The sequence below is a fragment of the Bos mutus genome, chromosome 13 (genome assembly GCF_027580195.1).
Source record: "Bos mutus isolate GX-2022 chromosome 13, NWIPB_WYAK_1.1, whole genome shotgun sequence".
NCBI classification, from domain to species: Eukaryota; Metazoa; Chordata; class Mammalia; order Artiodactyla; family Bovidae; genus Bos; species Bos mutus.
Window position 1 is genome coordinate 19,465,303 of NC_091629.1, and position 17,105 is coordinate 19,482,407.

The 17,105-nt window shown below is 49.1% G+C and overlaps 1 protein-coding gene across 1 annotated transcript in view; it reads left to right on the forward strand.

Annotated features, from left to right (window-relative positions):
• PTGIS (prostaglandin I2 synthase) overlaps positions 1-17,105 on the forward strand; it is a 49,770-nt gene that overhangs the window by 22,284 nt on the left and 10,381 nt on the right. Inside the window, 2 exon segments of the mRNA XM_070381059.1 lie at positions 3,317-3,468; positions 13,156-13,337. Of these exon segments, the coding sequence (XP_070237160.1) occupies positions 3,317-3,468; positions 13,156-13,337 (334 nt within the window).

Genomic DNA, 17,105 nt, shown 5'->3' on the forward strand with positions numbered 1-17,105 from the left:
TGAGCCCTGGCTGCAGCTCCTGACTCCCGGCTTGGCAGCAGCTTCCGGCCTTTTTGTCACCATCTGCAGCCCCTGAAATACAGAGGCAGTGGGTGAGCTGGACGACAGGTGTGCTGATGGGGAGGCGCGTCTTCACGGAGCCCAGCTCTTGGGATCCCGCCCGTCCTGTGTGTGCCCCAGCCCCCCTCAGTCCCATCCAGAGTTCTGACTTTGATTCCTCTGGGGTCACCTCACCACCCTCCTTGCTGAACAGGCCAGGCACGCTCCCGCCTCAAGGCCTTTGCAGTTTCCGTTCCCTTGCCCAAGAATGCTGTTCTCTACATGTCTGCACGGCTCCCACCTCCCTTCATTCAAGTCTTGTCTCAAGGGTCACCTCCTCAGGGAGGCCTTTCCCGACCCCTCATTTACTGTGATGTCCCTGGGGTTTCCCAGGTGGCTCAGTGATAAAGAGTCCACCTGCCAATGCAGGAGACGTGGATTTGATCCCTGGGTCGGGAAGATTCCCTGGAGGAGGAATTGGTAACCCTCTCCAGAATTCCTGCCTGAAAAATCCCATGGCCTGAGGAGCCTGGGGGGCTACAGTCCAGGGGGTGGCAAATAGTCGGACATGAGCGAGGGAGTGAGCACACAGACCTCTTATTCCCAGCCTTATTCCAGCTTTTTCTGCCTTGCCCCTAGCGCCACCTATGGGTCAAACATGCATTTACAGGTCATGTAATCACTTCCTGCCTGTCTTCAGCTGTTAGGTTTTATTTCAAAGTGAAGGAGCCTTAGAAAGGGTGTCACGTGCACAGTGTGAAATCTCGTGGTTCTTCCTGGTTTTCTTTTTTTTCTGGGTTTTTTTTTTCATTGCCTAGTTTTGGTAGAAATTTTATCTAAGGAACTAGTTTTCTGCTTTAAGGAAAAAAAACACCAGTACAAGTAGGGTGACAAATGGTGACAGGTGTTTAACTGGGTGTCACGGAGGCCCTCAGGGCCGGGGGAGGGCCGTGTGACTCTGCCCGCTCGTTCCCGTCTGAGAGGGGTGGCAGTGACTCCCCTCCTGCCTGGGGCTGCCAGGCAGGACTGCAGGCTGCCAGTAGCCGGACTCTCCCCTCTCTCAAGACGAGACAGAGGGGCAAATCCGGGTTTGTGTTCAGTTCAGTTCAGTCGCTCAGTCGTGTCCGACTCTTTGTGACCCCATGGACTGCAGCACGCCAGGCCTCCCTGTCCATCACCGACTCCCGGGGTTGACTCAAACTCATGTCCATTGAATCGGTGATGCCATCCAAGATTTTGTGTGAATTTCCCCAAATGTTTAAACATGCATTCAGTTTGTTTTTAGGAAAACACGATTAACCAAACCAAACACGTTTCTGGACTGAATCCAGGCTGTGGGCTGCACCTTTACAGCTTCTGCCGTAAGGGGGTACTGAGGGCGTTTGTCTGGAGATGAGGACCCAGGGCTTACACGTTTGGAGGAGGAGGAGGGAATTCCTTCCGGGCTGATGCAGCAGCATCAGTGGGGGCCAGAGGTTAGGCTCTGGAGGGAGCTCGTTCCAGCCGTTCTGAAGGAAGGGTTGCTTCCTCCCAGTCCAGTGGGATGGGTGGGTCTTGAACTTGCCATCTCTAGGGGGCGTGGAGGCCAAGACGGGAGGAGGGGAGGGGAGTGGGATGCAGGGAAAAGGTAGGAGAACAGCTTGGATAACTGAGCTCAGAATCATGGTGGCCCTGTATTGTCTTCTAAGATTAGTGTTTTTGGGATTGTGTTCTAGCTATCCATCCATCTACCCATCCTCCCATCCACCCATCCATCCATCCCCCACCCTTCCATCCTCCCTCCCATCCACCCATCCACCCATCCTCCCATCCCATCCACCCACCCTTCCATCCATCCTCCACCCACTCCCCTCCCTCTTTCCCATCCATCCACCCACCCTTCCATCCATCCTCCACCCACTCTCCCTCCCTCCTTCCCATCCATCTACCCACCCATCCATCCATCCACCCATCCACCCATCCATCCACCCACCTACCCACCCATCCACCCGTCCTCCCCCACTTCGTCCCATCCATCCACCCATCCATTGATAGAACGTTCATTGAAGACTTATTGCACATTTGCACTGTGTAAATGAGGGGTTAAGTGGGGACTAGACAGGCGTCTCTCAGCCCTCCGCCCCATCCCTGCTTCCATTCTCTCCTTGGGAGAATCCCTGTCCTGGGCGATCCAGAGACTTAGGAGGAGCTTCGGGAGGCTGGTCAGGGCCTCTCGGTGTCTCTCTCAGAAGTCCTGTTCCCTCTCACCACGTGGAAAAGGTGAAAACCTGTGGTTTCCCTCCCAGGACTGAGGCCGGTGGGGCTGGGCTCCTGGAGCTTTGAAAGGGAAAACCTAGGTGGTGGAGACATTTTCTCTGGGAGCATTCCTGCGGGCAGTATGAATGTGTGTGTGTTGTGTGTATGGTGTGTGTGTGTGCACACACCACACACACGAGGGCTTACACTTGCTCTTGTGTCTCATCCTCTCTCCCTACTCCCCCACCAGGCCCTGGCCCTCTCCTGCTCAGACGCCCCTCGGTTGCCCTTGAGGTCAGGGCCAGCCTTCCCTGTGTGACGGGCCCTGGCGACTCCCAGGCCACTCCAGCCCAGCACCTGGCAGTCCTCGGATCCAGCCCTGGCGACTCCCAGGCCCCAGGCAGCCCAGCCCCTGGCAGAGCCCCTCTGCCGGGCTGTGCCAGCCAGCCCCCTCTGCCCGGGCTGTGCCCTCTGCCAGGCCTCTGCCCGGGCTGTGCCCTCTGCCAGAGCCCCTCTGCCCGGGCTGTGCCCTCTGCCAGAGCCCCTGTCCCCTGCTTACGCTGCAGGTTCCAGCTCAGATCCTGCCTCCTCCAAGGAGCCTGCCCTGACTTCCTCTCCAGGGTCAGGAACCTCTTTTCCTGACCCAGGACCCCATCTCGCCCTTCCACCTGCTCTGCTTACCCGCTTCCAACAGCACATCTGCGCTCCTTCCTGCGGCAGAGGTTGGCTCTTCCCTGTGCCCTGGACCCCTCCCTCTGCCCATCCTGCAGCTTGACCGAAGGAGCGCTCCTCCCTGCCTCTCCCACTTGCCCTTCCCTCTGAGCCCCAGCTGGCCCACGACACCTCCCCTCCTCTGTCTGTCTTGAGTGTTTTGTGTGTTTGCTTCTCTGCTGACTCTCTGGCCCAGAACCGTCCCTGACACAGGGTAGGAAAATCTGGTGCTCCCCAGGGGTACAAATGAAGAAGAGCTCGTAGGCCGCCCTGAGAGCTCAGCTGGGACCATTCAGAGACGGCCTGCTGACCCTCTGCTTGCCACCCCCAGAGCCGGCTACCTGACCCAGTACGGCGTTGAGGCACCGCCACACACCCAGGAGAGCCAGGCCCAGGACCGTGTCCACTCAGCCGACGTCTTCCACACCTTCCGCCAGCTTGACCTGCTGCTCCCCAAGCTGGCACGTGGCTCCCTGTCAGCGGGTAAGCACCGTGGGGTCTTCGGTGAGCTGTGGGGCTGGCAGAGGGGCCCAGAGAGGAGGTCCACCCTCAAGCCGAAGGATCATAGATGACACGAGAAGGAAAACATTCTAATGCCTTTGAGGTAGTGAGGTCCCTGTCCTGGGGGGGGGTGTAAGAGCACGCTGGTGGGGAGGCAGGGCCTGGACCAGAGCTGGGGCTCCTGTTGGAAATTCTGATGCAGCACATCTGGAGTGGGGCTTGGGGACCTTTTGTGTCTGTGTCCTTCCTTTCCAGGTTTAAGATTTAATTTGCTTTAAAAATTTTTTCTTTTTTTTTTAGAAATTCTTACAAGTCCTTTATGCTGGTTATAAGAAACTCAAGCCCAACAGAATAACTTAGAGGGACTAATGAGAGTTCTCCACCTTCTCCTCATCCAGGTCCGCCACTTGCCTTCCCCTCCGCAGAGAGGACCTTTATTACGAGCGTGGAGAGTTTTCTCTAAACACACACACAGAATTCTTTTTTTTTTCTTTTATTGAGGTATATTGTATATACAAGAAAGCACACAGTCCTAAATGCACAGCTGAGAGATAAATCTGAACTTTCCATGCCCTTTCCCGGTCAATATCCACCCCCTAGAGTTAGCCACTCTATGGATTTCTTCCACCTCGGCTAGTTTTACCTGTTCTTGAACTTCCTATAAAAAGAATCATAGAATATGTGCACTTGGATGTCTGACTTTTTTCACTCAACTTCACATCTGTAAGATTCATGGAGATTGTTGTATGGGGTTTCTTGTTCGTTGCTCTGCAGTATTTCATTGGAGTGATAATCACACTTTGTTGAACGTTCCCGGTTGCAGGGCGCCTGGGTGGCTTCCAGGTGTGGCTATGACTCAGGCGGCTGTGCACGCTCTTGTGCGTGCCTTCCTGAGCATAGATGCCTTCATGTTTAGCCCTGTGCTTTTGTAACATCATTGTAGCGCTCTGGAACAATTGTTCTGCTACAGAGTTTTCACTGAGCTCCACATCTAGAACTTCCCACATGGGTTTACAAAAACCCACCGCCTTCGTTTTCATGGCTACAGAGGGGGATCAATATTGGTAGAAAGCTTCCTGGTGGATTCAGGGCACCAGGCCCATAGGAACCCCTGGGGTTCAGTCTCCCCCAGCCACTGTGTCTCAGGCTTCCCCAGGGAGAAGAGTCCTCTCGGGCCCTTGTTAATAAGTCTCCAAGTACCATCCCAGTCCTTTTGATTTGAATGAGCTTCCCTGGTGGCTCAGAGGGTAAAGAATTTGCCAGCAATGTAGGAGTTGTTTAGTCACTCAGTCGTGTCTGACTCTTTGTAATCCCATGGACTGCAGCGTGCCAGGCTTCCCTTTGCTTCACCATCTCCCGGAACTTGCTCAAACTCATGTCTATCAAGTTGGTGATGCCACCCAACCATCTCATCCTCTGTCATCCCCTTCTCCTCCTGCCTTCAATCTTGCCCAGCATCAGGATCTTTTCTAATATGTCAGCATCAGGTGGCCAAAGTATTGGAGCTTCAGTTTCAGCATCAGTCCTTCCAGTGAATATTCAGGACTGATTTCCTGTAGGATTGGCTGGTTGGATCTCCTTGCAGTTCAAGGGACTCTCAAGAGTCTTCTCCAACACCACAGTTCAAAAGCATCAGTTCTTCAGTGCTCAGCCTTCCTTATGGTCCAGCTCTCACATCCATACAGGACCACTGGAAAAACCGTAGCTTTGACTAGATGGACCTTTGTAGGCAAAGCAATGCAGGAGACCCAGGTTCAATCCCTGGGTCGGGAAGATCCCTTGGAGAAGGGCATGGCAACCCACTCCAATATTCTTGCCTGGAGAATTCCATGGGCAGAGGAGCCTGATGGGCTACAGTCCATGGGGCCGCAAAGAGTCAGACAGGACTGGACAACTAACACGTTCACTTTCTTCAGGAAGACTGGGACATGCATTTTTGACAAGTTTCTGACAACTCAGCCATGGGAAGGTGGAGAAACACTGTGTCCTGGTCTCAGAAACTTGCAGCAAGACCTGGATTTGAATCAATACTTTGCTTCTTCCTTGCTGGTGATTTAGGGCAAGTTACTTAACTTCTTTTTGCTGAGTCTTCTCTCTGGAGGGGCAGTTGAGGGCAGTTGTAAGACAGACTCTGGGCTCAGGTGGCTTGAGGTGTTTACTGGCTCTTACGTCTTTTCTCCGTGCCTCAGTGATCCCATCTGTAAAATGGAGAGAACAGTAGGATCTTCCTAGAAGGTGGCTGTTAGGATTGGCTGAGGTAATAAGAAAAAAACATTCTTTGTTGAGCAGTTTCTTTGCGCCAGATACCAGCTTAAATATCGTGCCATTCAGTGCTTACAACAGCACATGACCCGCTGAGCCCCTGAGCTGCAGCTGCTGAAGCCCGCTCACTACAGCCTGTGCTCCGCAGCAAGAGAAGCCCCCGCAGTGAGAAGCCCGAGCACCACAACAAAACAGCACTCGTCGCAGCTAGAGAGCGCCCGTGCGAAGCAACGAAGCCTCAGTGAAGGCAAAAATAACAATATAACAAAAATAAAATCAGTAAAAATTTTCAATTATATGTATATAAAAAAGAAAGAAACATAGGAACTTCCCTGGTGGGTCTAGTGGCTGAGACTCTGTGCTCCCAATGCAAGGGGACCGGGTTTGATCCCTGGTCAGGGAACTAGGTCCCACGTGCCTCAGCTAAGAGTTCACGTGCTGCAAGTAAATGGCCCTCCTGCCACAACAAAAATCGAACATCCCGTATGCCGCAGTGAAGACCTGACACGGCCACATAATAAATATGTTTTTAAAAAGAAACACATTCTTATGATAGAGGTAGACAGGAAAAAGTAATAATACTCTTCCAAACCCATCTTCCTATGGAAACCAGTGTTAACATGCTGATATATCCCTACAGTGTTTTGTAGGGATACTCTATTTTAAAAATGGAGACAAATATATATATCTAAAGTGTCACTGTGTGTATTTACAAAAATGGATTATATGTATTATCTACAACTTAATTTTCTAACCTAACAATATAGCTGCACAATCTCCCTTGTTAATTCAAACATCTTCTAGAGGCATTAGCCAATGCAATTAGATAAGGGAAATCAATTACCGATATAATAATGAGTAAAGAAGAAATAAAACTATCCCTATTTGCAAGTGATCTGATACTATACCCTGAAAAGCCCAGAAAATCTACAAAACTAACTCAAGCATACTATATATATATACACACAGTGCATAGCAAAGCAGAAGGATGTGAAAATCAGCATAAAAAATCCAGACATCCTTCTGGCTCTTTCAGGTCACTATGTAGAGGCCACCCCACTCCAGTGGATATTAATAATTGTTTCCTTTGTGTGTGTGTGACTGTCATAGCACTTCATTGTACTTGTTATCTCTTCTACAATCTGGTGATTTTATTTTTCTCTAACAGTTTCCTGCAAGTGGATTTGCCAGGTTAAAGGGCATACACATTAAAATTTTTATTAGCTGTTACTGTATCTTTTACAAAGCCATGGAGCAATTCATACGCCTACCCAAAGGGAAGGCGTCTGCTCATTCCTCACCAGATTTTTCAGTCTTTCCAGTGGTTTGCCAGTCTAATGGGCAGAAGTAAGTAATTGGTCATTTTAATTTGCATTTTCCCACAACCTTGTGAGCGTGCAGTTATGATGCTGCTAAGTTGCTTCAGTCGTGCCCGACTCTGTGCGACCCCATAGACGGCAGCCCACCAGGCCCCACCGTCCCTGGGATTCTCCAGGCAAGAACACTGGAGTGGGTTGCCATTTCCTCCTCCAATGCACGAAAGTGAAAAGTGAAAGTGAAGTCTCCCAGTCGTGTCCGACTCTTAGCGACCCCATGGACTGCAGCCTACCAGGCTCCTCCATCCATGGGATTTTCCAGGCAAGAGTACTGGAGTGGGGTGCCATTGCATCTTTAAATCCTTATTAATCTGATGGGCAAAAAAGAGCATCTGGCTTTATGGGCATTTCATCCTGTGATGAAAAAACATCTTTTAGTGTTACCAGCCATTTGCTTTTCCTCTTTGTGAGTTGCTTGTTCATGATTCTTAATGTCTTTTTTGAGACAGCTCTTTATCTTATCGAATCCTGACATCAGTGCTGAGAAGTTGGTATTGTTGTGCAGTCGCTAAGTTGTGTCCAATTCTTTGTGACCCCACAGACTGTAGAATGCCAAGCTTCCCTGTCCTTCACCATCTCCTGGAGTTTACTCAAACTCACGTCCATTGAGTCGGTGATGCCATCCAACCATCTCACCCTCTGTCGTCCCCTTCTCCTCCCGCCCTCAATCTTTCCCAGCATCAGGGTCTTTTCCAATGAGTGGGCTCTTTGCATCAGGTGGCCAAGTATTGGCGCTTCAGCATCAGTCCTTCCGATGAAAGTTGGTGTTATTAAACTCTTTTTTCAGGTAAAGAAACTGAGGCTCAGAGAAGTGAAGTCTTTTTCATAGACACATGGCTGGTAGGTGGCAGAGCAGCAAGGTAGAAGCTTGATCTGTTTGACTGCAAAACCTAGTGCACGGAGCACGGCCCGCACTGATTGCTTCTCGGGGGAAGAGTGGTTTCTCTGTTGCTGTTTCTTCTGTACAGATGCCCGGGAGGAGTCTGGGTAGATGCAGAGAGGGACCCTCCCTTTTACCCCTGGAGCAGCTCTGGGCTGGGTATGGGAAGGCTGCATTTCTCAGTATGGGCAGCAGGTGGCAATGTGGGAGACGGTTTCTCAACTTAAGCCTGGAGGCTGGGGTGCAGAAGGGCCCCCAGAGCTTGCTATGGGGCATGTGAAGCTCTGCAGCTACTTTGGAAAAGCAGTTTGGTAGAACCTATCAGCATAAAATACACACACCTTTGATCCTGTACTTCCGCTTCTTGGAGTTACCCCACAGAGATGCTCCCATGTGTCTACAGATCCACAGATATTCATTGCCATGTTATCTGTGGAAAACTGTTTTCCCTGGAAAATTGAACTGATCCCTGGTGCCAAAAAGTCTGGGGACCACTGTCTTAGAGTTTCTTTGTTTTTCTTTTATTATTATTATTGTTGTTGTTGTTTACTATTCTCATGCATTATTCCTCTGGTTTTAGAAATATAAACATTTTAAAAGAAGATTGAGCTTTTGGGGACCCTTAGACAATTGAATTTGGTGCTTCTCATACAGGAGAGAGTTGGGGGGCAGTAGGGAGTTAAATGGAGCCCTGAGCTAAGCAAACTGCTTCTTTTTGGAATAATCATTTCACTGGATTATTGGCTGTTTTATTTGAATATTGTTTGGGGAGGGGAAAGCATTCTTATATTAAAGAATCACAGGGTCTAATGCAAAAATCAAATGCATTTTAAAGGTGAAACATAAGACTTTAAAAATATGTCTCCACTGGGGGCCTTGCTGAACTGTACTCTTGGGTCTCCAGGGGACAGAGGTGTTTCCAAGCCTAGACTTCTTGCTTTACATGCGGAGACTGAGGGACTTCCCTGGTGGTCCGGTGGCTACTCTGAACTCCCAATCAGGGGGCCCTGGTCGGGGAAGTAGATCCCACAGGACACAGCTAGGAGCTCACATGCCTCAACTAAGGATCTGGCGTGCCTCAGTGAAGAGTGAAGATCCCGAGTGCTGCAGCTGACCTGGTGCAGCCAAATAAAAAAAGAAATGTTTGAGAAAAAAAAATGCGACTGAGGCTCAGAGGTGGACAGGGCCTCAAGCCAAGCCCACACAGCATGGGAAGTCTGGGATTGAACCTGTTTCTCCTGCTTCCGACCAAGTTACCGATCATATGAGCCTGGCGGTTCTGATTCACAGCCTCGAGTCATTACATGGGGGCTGATAAATAATACCTTATAAGAATGGCGGGATATAGCCAGTGCAATTTGCCAAACCCCTTCCAGTATGGAGTATGTTCCATGTGTGATCTTTTTCAGTCCTCTGAGCCAGATTGCCCCTGTTTTTCAGATGGGGAACTGAGTCTCAGAAATAGAGAATGATTTACCCAAGATTATCCTCCTAGGAAGGGGCAGAGCTGGGATCTCAACCTGGGTCGTATGGCTGCAAGCTAGGTGATCTTTATTTCACCATTTATTATTTCTTAATTATGGAAATAATACATGAATACATTCCTCTTGGACTAATAATTTACTAACATTCATTCAGCTTTGTTTAACAATATAGCTAATTTTTATTATGCCTGGGACAGGCATCACTCTTCAGGCTTTATATGTGAATGCATTCAATCCCTGTACAACCCTATGTGGTGAGTACTCTTACCCTAATTTATAGGTGAGGAGACCGAGATGTTCAGAGGTGAGGTGCCTTATTCAAGGTCAGGCACTCTGCTCCAGAGCTTGGGCTCTTAAGTGGGCTCCCCTGCCTCTTGTGAAAAAATAAAATATTGCAGAGAAGGCATATACTGTTTTGACCTCACTCCCTCTACATCTGTCTCCAAGGTAACCGTTGTTATCAATTGAGTGTTGTACTGCTGCAGTTCATGGGGTCACGAACAGTTGGACAGGACTGAGCGACTGAACAACAATGGCTAAAACAGTGCCATCCTGTAGAAACAGGGTGCCGGCCACATACGTAACTTTACATTTTCTAGTAGACACATTTAAAAAAGAATAGTAAGTGTTAGTTGCTCAGTCATGCCCAACTCTTTGCGACCCCATGGACTGCAGCCCACCAGGCTCCTTTGTCCATGAGATTTTCCAGGCAAGGATACTGGAGTGGGTTGCCATTTCCTTCTCCAGGGGATCTTCCCAACCTGGGATCAAACCCGGGTCTCCTGCACTGCAGGCAGATTCTTTATCGACTGAGCTACAAGGGAAGCTGTAAAAAAGATAAATAGGAATTCCACAGCATTCCAGTGGTTAAGACTCCAAGCTTCCACTGCAGGGGACACGGGTTCAATCCCTGGTTGGGAAACCAAGATTCTACATGCCACAGGGTGCAGTCGGGGGGAAAAAATCCCATAAAAATAAAATAAATACACAAAATTAAATTTAAAAAAGAAAGAGGTAAAATCAACTTTAATAATATTTTTCTTTATCTCAATATATCTAAACTATTAGCATTTTAGCATGTAATTAATATAAAATTACTGTCATATTTTACATTTTGTGTCTGTCGCCAAGACTTGAAAACTGGTAGGTACTTTTGACTCACAGGACATCCCGATTCTGAGTGGCCACATTTTATGTGTTCAGTCAGCATATGTGACTTGCGGCTTTCTTTCTGGACAGAGTTAGTCTTGACCCTTCTCCAAGTACACGAGTGAAATACAGTACACCCCAGTTATACTCAGCTCCAAATACAGCAAGCCCTGGTTTTCCCAGCAGGAAGGGCTTTTTGTTTTTTGTTTGGTGTGGTTTGTCTTTTTAGTCAACCTAAACGTGGAAATAATTAGGGCTGGAAATGAAACAACATCTCCTTATTGATGTTGTCGAGCAACCGTGGTTAAGCTCACACGTTGTATAAACTAACCGTGGAGAGACGTCGCTCTCTTCTCACCTCGCCTTTCAGGAAGTGGCTTATTCAGACTCTATCTCGGGTACCTGTGTCATCTCCGTCAGCAGGCTGGCAGGTGGAGTCACCAAACTCGGTTTTCCAGGACCTCTTTCTTCACTCCCATATCATCTTATTGAAATATAGAATGAACTTTTTGAATCTATCCATCCATGAATCTGTGCTCTTTCGCTGGAAATTCTTTACGGGGCTGGGCTTGGTGCCAGATTTTGGTTCACGTGACTAAACGTTGAAAATATAGAATGGTGACAGTGAGGCGTCTCCCGTCCGTCCTTCCAGCCTGTCCGTCCTTCCAGCCTGTCCCCCCCACCCCGCCCACCCACAGTCGGCTGGTGTTACTGGTTTCTCCTGGATCCTTCCAGAGTTCCTTCATGCGAATACAAGCGGACATGATGTTGTTCTTTCTTTTCTCTTTTGCCCACAAATGCATGGTAAACACACTGGTGTGGACACTGCTTTTTCCTAATAGAGTAGCTATAATGAAATCTTGTGTAAGATTTTGTGTGTCCTGTACTATTCTAAGGGCTCTAAAAATGTTAAGCTGATTTTACCAAATTGCCAATATAGTTGTTGGTTTTTTTTTTTTTTTTTTGCTTATTTTTTTAAGACTTTTTCCTGGATCTTTTGTTTTATTTATTTATTTTATTATGATTCTTTTTTTTTTTTTTTAGCTGCTGTAGGTCTTCGTTGCTACAGGGTTTTTCTGTAGTTGCGGCAAGGGGAGGTACTGTCTAGCTGTGGTACAAGGGCTTCTCATTGTGGCGGCTTTTCCTGCTTCAGAGTACAGGCTCTAGGTGCATGGGCTCGGTAGTTGCAACTTGCACGGGCTTAGTTGCTCCGTGGCCTGTGGGATCTTCCTGGACCCGGGATAAAACCCGTGCCTCCTGCCTTGGCATCTTTACCACTAAGCCACCAGGGAAGCCCCGAAAATACACATAACACGTAGCAAATATACATAACAGGAAAATTTGTTTTTCAGACAAATTGTATTTCAGACAAACAGTTGGCCACATTGCTTTAAATTGAGGAGTATTTCACCTGAAAAAGTGTCTAGAGGTGGAAGAAAAGCATATGGAACGTATTATGTGAAAACCTAATTAATGCGCTTAAGTAAGCTTCGCCTCCGTTTTACATTCTGTAACATGAAGCCTGATTTAGAGCCACTGGGTAGCTGGGTCTTCCCGAAACACTGCTTTATGGCTCAGAAAAGTCAGTGAGAGAGTTGCTAGTACTTTGGAATTTTGTAGCAATCCGAGTGACTCCTTCTTTTCCAAAGGGTGATTTTGGGGAAAGAAAAGAACAAATTTCATATTTGCACATGTGTCAATGCAGCATCGTCTTGTAGCATTAGCAAAATATATGAATAGCAAGCACTGACTTTATGCCTTCGACGGTCTGCCTGTGTGGGCCACCGCACAGTTTTCCGGAATGTAAACACGCAGTTGTTTACTTAATGGTGTTTGTGAATTGGTGATCCGGGTGCCAAAGCGGACCCTCAGAGAAGTTTTTGTGACCCGCACGGTGATTAAAAATGACTTACTGAGATGCTAACTTTAAAACATGAGAGGATTCCACGTGAACATTTGGGTTTCAGCTTCTCCTGGAATCACAGGCTCCCTGGCTGTGCCTTCTCTGTCAGGCCCAAGGGGCTGGGGGGTGGAGCTGAGTACAGCCCTGGGACCCTCCCATCGGGCCCTGTCTGGCCCTCCGCCCTTGTGCACTCCACCTGCCCTTTCCTGCAGGTGTTGAGTTTGAAGCCCAGACCCTTCTGTCCCCTCTTGATGGTCTGCTCGGTCATTTCTCCTGGCTGACGCTGTGCCCTCGGGGTCTCCACACACACATGGGCTGGCCTTCCTCTGGGATCAGGCCCCGGGAAGGAAGCACACGGCTCCCTGTTTCCTGTTCCCTCCCCTGCTCTGCGAAGAAACCCATTCATTTAACAGATGCTGGCAGAGCACCTCCTCTCGACCAGGCCCGCATTTCAGGACTGGGGTCCCTGGAGCTTTCTCCTGCAGGAACTCCCCACCCACCTCCCTGGGGTGACACCCCAAGACCCTTGGCCTCAGGGGGGAGGGTGGGGCAGGGTGGCCCTGGGCTGGAGGTGGAGCTGTAATCCCCCCCATCCTCTGTGCTCCATCTCTGCAGGGGATAAGGACCGGGTGGGCAAGGTCAAAGGTCGCCTGTGGAAGCTGTTGTCCCCAACCAGGCTGGCCAGCCGGGCCCACCGGAGCAGATGGCTGGAGAGTTACCTGCTGCACCTGGAGGAAATGGGCGTGTCGGAGGAGATGCAGGCTCGCGCCCTGGTGCTGCAGCTCTGGGCCACACAGGTGGGTGCCAGCGGCTGCGGATGTGAGGCTGTGCATGTGAGTGCTTGTGTGTGTGTGTGCACTCACACGTGTGTACTGAGGCACACTAAGGCAACGTGCCTGTGAGTCCGTGTGCATGTGCTGGCGTGGGCCTGTGTGTGTGCCTGTACACGTGTGAGTGTGGGCCACTGTGAGTGTGGGTGTGGGTCTGTGCACACACACCCAGCTGTCTGCCCCCATTCCCTCACTCTCTCAACTGTCAAAGTGTCTCATGAACAGGACCTTTCATTCAATATGTAATTTTTAATTTGGAAAAATATCAAACTTAGAGAAGCTGTATGAATAGTTTCATGAACTCATATATACTTCACCTTAATTCTTCAATTTTATTTATTTTTATTGGAGTATAGTTGATTCACAGTGTTAGATTCCCCACTTGATCACATTTGCTTTCTCTCTCTCCTACTCTGATTGTCTTCTTGAATCATTTGCAAATTAGTTGCAGGCATCATGATTCTTTGCCCCTAATTTCTTCATTGTGCGTCTCCTAGGAGCAAGAATATTCTCTTCCATCTCCACCGCCCAGTGAGCAGATTCAGGGCAATTAACCCAGATACAGGACCATTATCTAATATACAGTCTGCATTCCAGTTTTGCCAGTTGTTTTAATAATCTCATCTTGGTCCAGCACCAAACCCAGGATCACAGACTGCATTTAGTCATTATGCCTTCTTAGTTTTCTTTAGTATGGAACAGTTTTGGTGCCTTTCATTGTTTTTCATGACCTTGAGATTACTGAAGTGTGCAAACCAGTTATCTTGAAGACTTGTCTAGAAGTTCCAGGAGCTCTATTCTGTGCTCTGAGTTGATGTAAATGGGAAGGATATCTAATATATATATATATATATGTATGTACATATAGCTAATTCACTTTGCTTATCATCCAGAAACTAACACAACATTTTAAAGCAACTATACTCAATAAAAATTTTTAATAAAAAAATGGAAAAAAACAGACCTAAAATCCATTTTGATTGAAGCCAAACTTGGTTGAATCCTATTTACAATGACCTTAGATAATTTTGCTTCATTATTCAATATATTATGTTTGCATTGGGGATTCTGAAAATAAATTACTTGCTCAAGAAAAATAAAAGTTCCACTGAGAACTTACCATGGACCTCAAAGACACCACTCTGTGCTGCTCATATTTCAGCCAGGAGTGGGGGTGGGGAGACATCAAGAAAACATGCAGGGTGATTTTAGGTGCTGACATGAAGGATATAAAACAAGGTCATGACTAGATAGGTCCTGGGGGTCTACTCTACTCTGGCCAGGATGGCCTCGCTGGGGAAGAGATGACTGAGCTGAACCCTGGATGATAAGAAGGAGCTAGATTTGGGGACTTGGGGAGGGTATGGGGATAGAATATTCCAGGAAGGGGGAACAGCATGTGCAAAGGCCCTGGGGTTGGCTCATGCCAAGTGTTTGAGCAGCAATGAGGAGTTGAGTGCGGCCAAAGCAGAGTGGGGGCTGGGGGGTGGGCTGTGGGACTGAGGGCAGAGATCATGGAGGGCCCTTGGGTCCTACTCAGTAAAGACTCGAGACTTTTTTCTGGGTGAAACGGAAGCCCTGGCAGGGTTCTGAGCAGAGGAGGGACAGGCTCTGAGAAGCGGGGACATGGTGAGCAGACAGTGGTGGCCGTGGAGACAAGGAGGCACTAGATAGCCTCTGGGAACAAAGGGGAGGCCCCGCCAGTGGAGCTGGTGACGGCCCGCACACTGCAGGCAGCGAGAGCAAGCCGAGTGAGGGCACTGCATCTCCAGGCCTGGCCCCAGCCCTCGCCCCAGCCCAGAGCCCCTCCTTCTCTCGGCCCCACCTCAGCAGTGACAGGCGGTTGCACAGGCTGACGTTTCTGGGTAATTCCTCTCCCATCGACTTATGACTTATTTTTAGTTTTCTCTCAGAACGGTAAAATGTCCTTGCAGGCAGAGGCTGGCAAGGGATGGGGTGGGTTTAGTCAGCATCTGGGGCCCCATCAGTGTCTAATAACATATTTATGGGCAGTGACTTGGAGCTCCAAACTGTCCCCAGAATCCCTTATGGAAATGGCCTCTGTCAGCAGAACTGGATGCTGGCCTGGGGGCTTGAGTGGCAGCAAGTCCGGGAACAGCCTTTGGCAGTGCCAGGAGAACCGGGAGGGAGCTGGGGTCCGGATGTCCTCTCAGGTTGAGTTGTTGCCAGTAGAAGACCCTTTGAGATCTTGAGTCTTGAGAGCAGGGCCAAGAGGTTGAGTAGCTCAGCAGTTTGGGGCACAGGCTCTGTGACCAACCTCCCTGAACTTGGATCCTGGATCTCTGCCACTTCCTGGAAAGTCAGATCCTTAACTTCTTGGTGCCTCAGTTTAGCGTGAAAGTGAAGTCGCTCAGCCTTGTCCAACTCTTTGCGACCCCGTGGACTGTAGCCCACCAGGCTCCTCCGTCCATGGAATTTTCCAGGCAAGAGTACTGGAGTAGGTTGCCACTTCCTTCTCCAGGGGATCTTCCTGACCCAGGGATTGAACCCAGGTCTCCCGCACTGCAGGCAGACACTTTACTGTCTGAGCCACCAGGGAAGCTCGTTTTACTCCTCTGTCAAACAGAGACAGCAAGACCTTCCTTAAGGCGTTGTGGGGAGGGTGAAAGGAAGTGATCCAGGTAAAGTCCTGTAACTGTGCTTAGCTGATAACCGGAGCTTAATAACCATATTCAAGGGACTTCCCTGGTGGTCCAGTGGCTAGAACTCTGCATTCTCAGTGCTGGGGGCCCAAGTTCAATCCCTGGTCAGGAAACTTGATCCCATGTGCTGCACCTAGGAGTTCCTTACTGCAACTCAAAGATCCCACGTGCCAGAACTAAATATCCTGCATGCCGGAGTGAATACCTGGTGCAGCCAAATAAATACACAGATAGATAGATAAATACAATTTTTTAAAAGTCATTTAAAAAATTCAAGAAGTATTTAGTGTGCCACCCATGTGCCAGACACCATTCTAGATGTGGGAATAGAGCAGTGAGCAGAACAAAGATCCCTGCCCTTAAGGAGCTGACATTCTGGTGAGAGAAGACAATTGATAACCTTGTAAGATGTATTACAGATAATGAGTTCTATGGATAAGGCAGAGAAAGGGAGTGAAGAGGGGCTGCTTTTTTGAGTGCTCAAGGAAAGCCTCACCAGGAAGGTGGCATCTGAACAGAAACTCAAAGGCAGCGGAGACATGAGCCATGTAGATGTGTAGGATGGGGAGGGAAGACAGTGAGTGAAAGGCCCTGAGGCGGGGACGAGGGTGACAAGGCAGGGAGGTGGCAGATGCCAGACCAGGGAGGGCCCTGAAGACCACGGGGAGGACTTCCGGCTTTTCCTCTGAAATGGGAACCCTTTAAAGGCTCTGAGCAGAGGAGGGACATGGCCTGCCTTCTGCTTTAGGGGGGTTATTCTGGCTACGTTGCTGAGAACAGACTGTAGTAGGTGGGAAGTGGCAGCAGGGAGACCAGAGAGGAGGTCTACAGACACTCAGCCAACGGGAAATCACCATCGTGGAGGTGCTGCACCGTGAGCATGAAAAGCAAAAGCGGTGTTTCGGGTCAGACAGACTCGGGTGGAACCCCAGCTCTGCTCACTGACTGGCTGTGCGACCTTCAACAGGTCGCTTCAATATCACCATCTGAAAAGAGGAGGTCAGGGTAATAAGAATAATAGCTGTGCACAGAACTGGGTTTTCCCCCTTCGGTAGTTTGATTTTGAGATAAT